This window comes from Centruroides sculpturatus, unplaced genomic scaffold, assembly GCF_000671375.1.
Source record: "Centruroides sculpturatus isolate CEXI.00-Female unplaced genomic scaffold, Cexi_2.0 scaffold65, whole genome shotgun sequence".
Taxonomy (NCBI): domain Eukaryota; kingdom Metazoa; phylum Arthropoda; class Arachnida; order Scorpiones; family Buthidae; genus Centruroides; species Centruroides sculpturatus.
The window spans coordinates 790,323-796,049 of NW_019384327.1; the positions used below are offsets into that span (position 1 = coordinate 790,323).

The window sequence follows — 5,727 nt, forward strand, 5'->3', positions numbered from 1 at the left end:
TCCGCCACCCTCTCATATCCACATTCAAGCCAGGACAGATTCCCTGCTTAATTTTGTTATCAGTTGGGACAGCGGATTTACATAGGCAAAAAATCGCCTTTGACGAACATTTTAAACTTCGATTGGCTTAATGGTTTCGTGAATGCAACGGCTACTTTTTTTTCAAACTTTATATGCCCAAGTTGAAATATTTGTTTTTCTATCTGTTAATTTAGATAGGAAACCATTCTAATTATATGGTTGGAGTTGTTGCTCGTGTAGCGGAAATTTGCTATCGAAATCGTAAGAAGACATTATTATTGAAAGTAACTTTAAAATCGTGACTCTTTTTATTTTTCCATACATAAGAAAAATAAGTTTAAAAAACTTGCAACAAACTCACAGTAAAATTGCACACATCTCCACATTTTCAGACATTCTGAATCTAAATGTAAATAACAAAACATAAAAAAAAATTCTGTAGATGTGTGTGTATGTGTGTGTCTTTGCATCTGTTTCGCTTAATATCTCAATATGAAATATAGTTTAGTAAACAAAATTTAGCATGGTGACTTGTATGTGAGAGGCATCGCCACTATTAAATTTTAGTGATAAAAGATCGAAAAAATAGCAACATATAGGGGATGACGTGTCTCGAGAAAGATAGAACTTAATGTTAATGACGAATAAAATTCTCATTCACATTTATATATATATAGATGTTTATATATAAAACTCGCCCTACCCTAAAAATTAAGCTTTTTGCCGTTTAATAGTAATTAAAAATATCAGATATTGTTTTGATCAGTGCATTAGGACCTATATGTATCTGTTTTGAACTTATTTGTTAGTGTAGGATTTTAACAGGTCCAAAATTTCCATTATCAATTACTTTTTCTTGCTTTTAAAAATAAGTGTGTTATACATATATACGTCGATCATAAATACTCGTATATAAATGTAGGATATATTTTTTTACAATGTTTAAGTAATTAGTCTAATTAATAGAATGTAGGAAGTTTTATTTTTCAAAAAGAAACTGGTGGAGTTGAATCTTTCTTGGAATACACCACTCAAATATAAACTTTAATAAAAATTGAATACAATTACGTCAAACAAAGCTTCCTTCTTTATTTTATTCTCTCCATTCTGTAGTGACTAAAATGGCCTTTTTAAAGCCCATCATTGGTAGACGGCGGTTAAACTTTCATTTTATTCCGATCCTAGTCCTAACAAGTAGTTTAGCGTAAACAAGTGATAACTTGAATTTACCTAAGTTTACTTTTTATAGGATGACGCGCATTTGAATTTGTTTAATTTCATTCCAACTCTCATTTGTTCTAAACATATGTAAGAAAATCTGCTGCAATTTTTAACCTTATTCTGTATTCGGCTGTATTCTACATTGTACGGTACAGTACATTACACTGGCAGATGATCGCGGAGTACACAGAAAAATCCTCAATAAATAAAATTACAAAGACAGGTGTCTTTATAATTTCATTTATTGAGAACTTTTCTGTTATCAAGTTGATATTAAGTTAGAGAATTATTCTTAACAAAGAGACACACTTCAGTTTAATAATCCCTGTTTTATAGCATTTTATTTCGTGCTTTTGTATCGATACAAATTCGTAAGTTTTTAAAATGACTTTTACTTCTTTTATTTTTATATTTTTCTTTCGTTATAAATCGTGCAAATATAACACTGTATTTAAACTGATACACGTAATCAATCGATATAAATTTAAAAAGTTTTATTAAGTAAAAGTTTATATACACGTTTAATTGTTCAACATAATTATAATTGTAGCTTAGACATATGCTAACTGCGATAGTTTTCTTTTGTTTTCATTCGGGTGTCCAGTGTTGACACGCACGTTGCAGGCGAAAATCCATTATTTTCCGGTCAGAATTTCATCGTCAGTTGAGAGATTTCAAACGACCGAAGACGGTGCTAAGTTGTCACCGTTGATTTTAATTAACTGAAGTGGAAGAACACGTCCCTCGTAAGCGATGACGAAGGACATGTATCATTCCAAAAATTCTCAGCAGGAAAGGGAAGACGCCAAACCGTCATTAACAGTCACATTCAGTCATAAGGTCAAAGCCAGGTAAAAGTCCACATCCGGGTAAAAATGTCACAATCGGGAACAAAAGTCACATTTAATAAGAAGACCTCGGAGATTTATTTCTTCCAGAAGAAGAAAAGCTTCTTCCACCAAGGCTTCTTTTTCCTCTTTTTCAGGATCGATTTACACTCCCCTTCGACTCCTTCCTCGCGTGCCTCTCTCTGCACCGACCATTCCGGAACATCTGGATATCTCTGTTCCAGGTAGTCGATGACAGACGAGGTGCTCTCATCGGGAATGGTGACAATCACCCGTTTCTTGTCGGGTTCCTTCGCACCCTCCAGCACTTCTTTCGGACGCACGCGAATCACTCGAATCGAAGAGGACGACGATCCTGATGTCGAGGAGCTTTCCTCCGCACTCTGTCCTCCAGAGGTATTCCAATTCTTAAGAGCTTTAAAATTTTCCATCCTGCAAACAATAAAAACCGAGTATTAAATATTGTAGAACGAACGTTAAATTAAGAGAATATAAAAAAATCATAATGTAAATACGACAGAAGGTTTTAGAAAATGACCGTTTTAAGTATAAGAAAAATTTTAAACAAAAATGAATATAAAAGTTGTAATAGAATATTCGTTGTGGGAAAATTATCGCTGCTAATTGTGATTTAGTACCTAGCAATGTTAAAAAATACCTAAATCTAGAATGATCAGGGACTATACTTACCGAAAATAATCGCAAAAACTGCAGCAAAACTCTCCGAAAATACTCGAAACAATCGCATTCGAACAAAGCAACAGACAATTGTCGAAATTCTATTGTTGCGTGGCGTCTCAGTTTAATGCTAAAAATATCGATATTTTGACAGAATTTCGATTTCGAAGTGTCTTTCTATAGAAACGGATCATTTTGAATTTGTCTGTAGTCTTTCACTCATGCCCACAGAGACGAGGTGTAATCCATTTTGTTAGAGTTAGGATGTTCGAAGACGATCATAAACTAAATTGTATTTAATTTAAATTGAGCAATGGTAGAATCTTTTGGAACTGTTGTTTCTGTATTGTTAAACCCATTGTAGATCTATAAATGCCCACTGTCGTCTGCCTGTCAGTCCTTCCTCAAAATGAAAACTTTAATATTTCGGAATTAATACAAAAATTCGTAATTGTCGCTTTTATTTCCCTGTAAGGTTAAATTCTATTAGAACGTGTTGCACTTAGATGGCTGCACTCAAAGAATTGTTTAGGTTGTCTGTAGGAGCCGACATCTCCGGAAGTAGTACTGTTGTATCTCCAGGAAGCGCGAATAAACAGTAAATTGACGAAGAAAGCGATTCATACGTTCTTAATGACATAGGAGTGTGCAAGACAACCGATGATCATTGTAATCGTCATGATTAAACACTTATAACAGCACTTATAATAGCACTTATAACAGCACTTATAACAGCACTTATAATAGCTTAGAGATTCATTATGTACTTTTTAAAGTATTGTTTTTATCCTAATAAATTATTTTCTAAAATTATTGTAAATGCATATTTAAGAAAATATAGCATTTTGTGTTTGTTTAGTTATGTTAGAAAATCAGTTATAATCATTTGTTATAAATTTAGCCGATACTTAAAAGCAAAAATAAGTTATTTGATGATCTCTTGGTTTATACATAAACTTTTATAGATTTGTCTGCTTTGCATAAATATGTTTGCACTTTACACTATTAGAAATTTATACAAATTAAATTTTCATATTATATTTATGAAGCAATCATTGTTAATGTACACCTATAAATTTTTACTGTCCATCTCCTGTCTTTACTTAATCGACAGAACTGAGTTATATAGATGGAATTCGAGAGGAGGTATGGAAACTGTGGGCACCAGATGCACAATGAACTATATACGAACGTTTGGTGCCAATTAATAGATGACCGGCGTTGAAGGAAAAGTATGATTTACAGGGGAAAGCCACTACTAATTCTAGGTGGAAAACGTATATTTTAAATTAAATAAATTAAAAATATGACTAAAAATTAACTTGTGGCATTGTGACTAAGTCACAATGCAAAGACAAAATTTTTCATTTTGTCTTGAAAAGCGGCCAGTATGGTTAAATTGAATTAAAGTGCCTCTCTACAAGATAAAGAAAGAAAGAAAACTCACAGTTTCAAGACCAGAATCCAAGTAAGAAAAAGAAAATTGACAGAATTCTATAAATTCTGTTGTTTTTGCTGTACTTTAGGCGAGATTTCCGATTCACAGGTACTTAAGAACTTACCTGATATAATCATTCAATATTTTATATCATTAGTACATAAAACCTTGGTTCTTGCTTTCAGAAACATCAATGAAGATTTATTTAAAAAAAGCTATGNTTTTATATTATTAGTACATAAAACCTTGGTTCTTGCTTTCTGAAACATCAATGAAGATTTATTTAAAAACGCTATGAATATTGAAGTGAGAACTGAGAGTTTGATAGGGAACATTTTTATGATTTTTAGTCAATATTTTAGAATATTTTAAAGCTATAAAAAGATAGAATGTTTATTTTTCTTGTCATCTTCACACTTCCCGTGAGTCATTTGAGAAGTGACTTTGTTCTTTCAAAAGTGAAAGTATCACCTCATAGTTCCCTTAGGAACAGAGTGTGAAAGGAATCGTGACAATCCTCATCAGTCTACTGATTCTGTAAGGTAAAGATCGCCTCTTTACCGCGCTTTTAATTATGTACCGGTAAAGCCGTACTTATAGCTACAAGCTATAATTAGCTTTCTGATTAAGTTTCGTCCTTATTATGGATTATGAAAGAATGATATGAGAAGCCATCTCACTACGAGAAGTTCTTTTGTAAAGTTTTGTTGGGTGCCAGGCCATGTGGGTATAAGAGGTAACGAAGATGCTGACACAGCTGCTAAGTCAGTTAGTCCTTCACAGCATACAATGCGTATTGAAGGAGGTGAGTTGAAGCTAGTCATTCAAAAACGACTAGCAGAGAGATGGCAAATTATGTGGAATGCACAAATCCACAATAATCTACACGAGATCAAACCTTCAATAGAAAATTGGATACATAATAGGCAGTATGATAGGAGATCTGAGGTTGTCCTTACTCGTTTGAGAATTGGACACATTCGACTGACTCATAAATACCTTTTGAAGGGAGATGACGAACCAGTATGTCAGTACTGCAACTGTACTGTAAATGTTAAACACATATTTTGCAACTGTGTTGCTTTTGACCAAAGTCGTAGACAGCATTTCGGAAATGCAAGCTTTAGAGAGATCTTGGGCCAGAGGCCAAATCTGCACAATATAGTGTACTTTCTGAAAGTCAATAATATGTATAGAGAGATTTGATCACTTATTTATTTATTCATTTATTTTACAAATTTGTTACCTTGTTTTGTATATTCATATTGTTTATAATTTTTGTTGTTGTTTATATATTTATTTAATTTTGTGATACAGTCGACCCCCCCTATAACGTACGTTCCTATAACGACAATTCCTATAACGTAGCGAAAAAATTGTAGAAACTTTCGTATAACGTACCTCCTATAACGTCGTTTCGCGAGAAGATTGATAGAGTCTGGTCCAATAGTGGATGAGCAGCCGAACTACTTACCTCCGACCCTGCGCCACGCTACGGAGCGGCTAAATTGAGTTTGCTAT

The 5,727-nt window shown here is 33.3% G+C and overlaps 1 protein-coding gene across 1 annotated transcript; it reads right to left on the bottom strand.

Annotated features, from left to right (window-relative positions):
• Positions 1-1,781: 1,781 nt before the first annotated feature.
• On the bottom strand, positions 1,782-2,838 carry LOC111628437. The gene is made up of 2 exons (XM_023372226.1): positions 2,781-2,838; positions 1,782-2,522 (listed from the first exon to the last, which is right to left on the bottom strand). The coding sequence occupies exon 2, from the start codon at positions 2,519-2,521 to the stop codon at positions 2,168-2,170; it is 354 nt and encodes a 117-aa protein (XP_023227994.1). The 5' UTR covers position 2,522; positions 2,781-2,838; the 3' UTR covers positions 1,782-2,167.
• Between the last annotated feature and the right edge of the window lie 2,889 nt (positions 2,839-5,727).

Excerpts from the sequence above, each read along its gene's own strand:
- LOC111628437 (XM_023372226.1), bottom strand. The coding sequence starts at position 2,521 with ATGGAAAATTTTAAAGCTCTTAAGAATTGGAATACCTCTGGAGGACAG.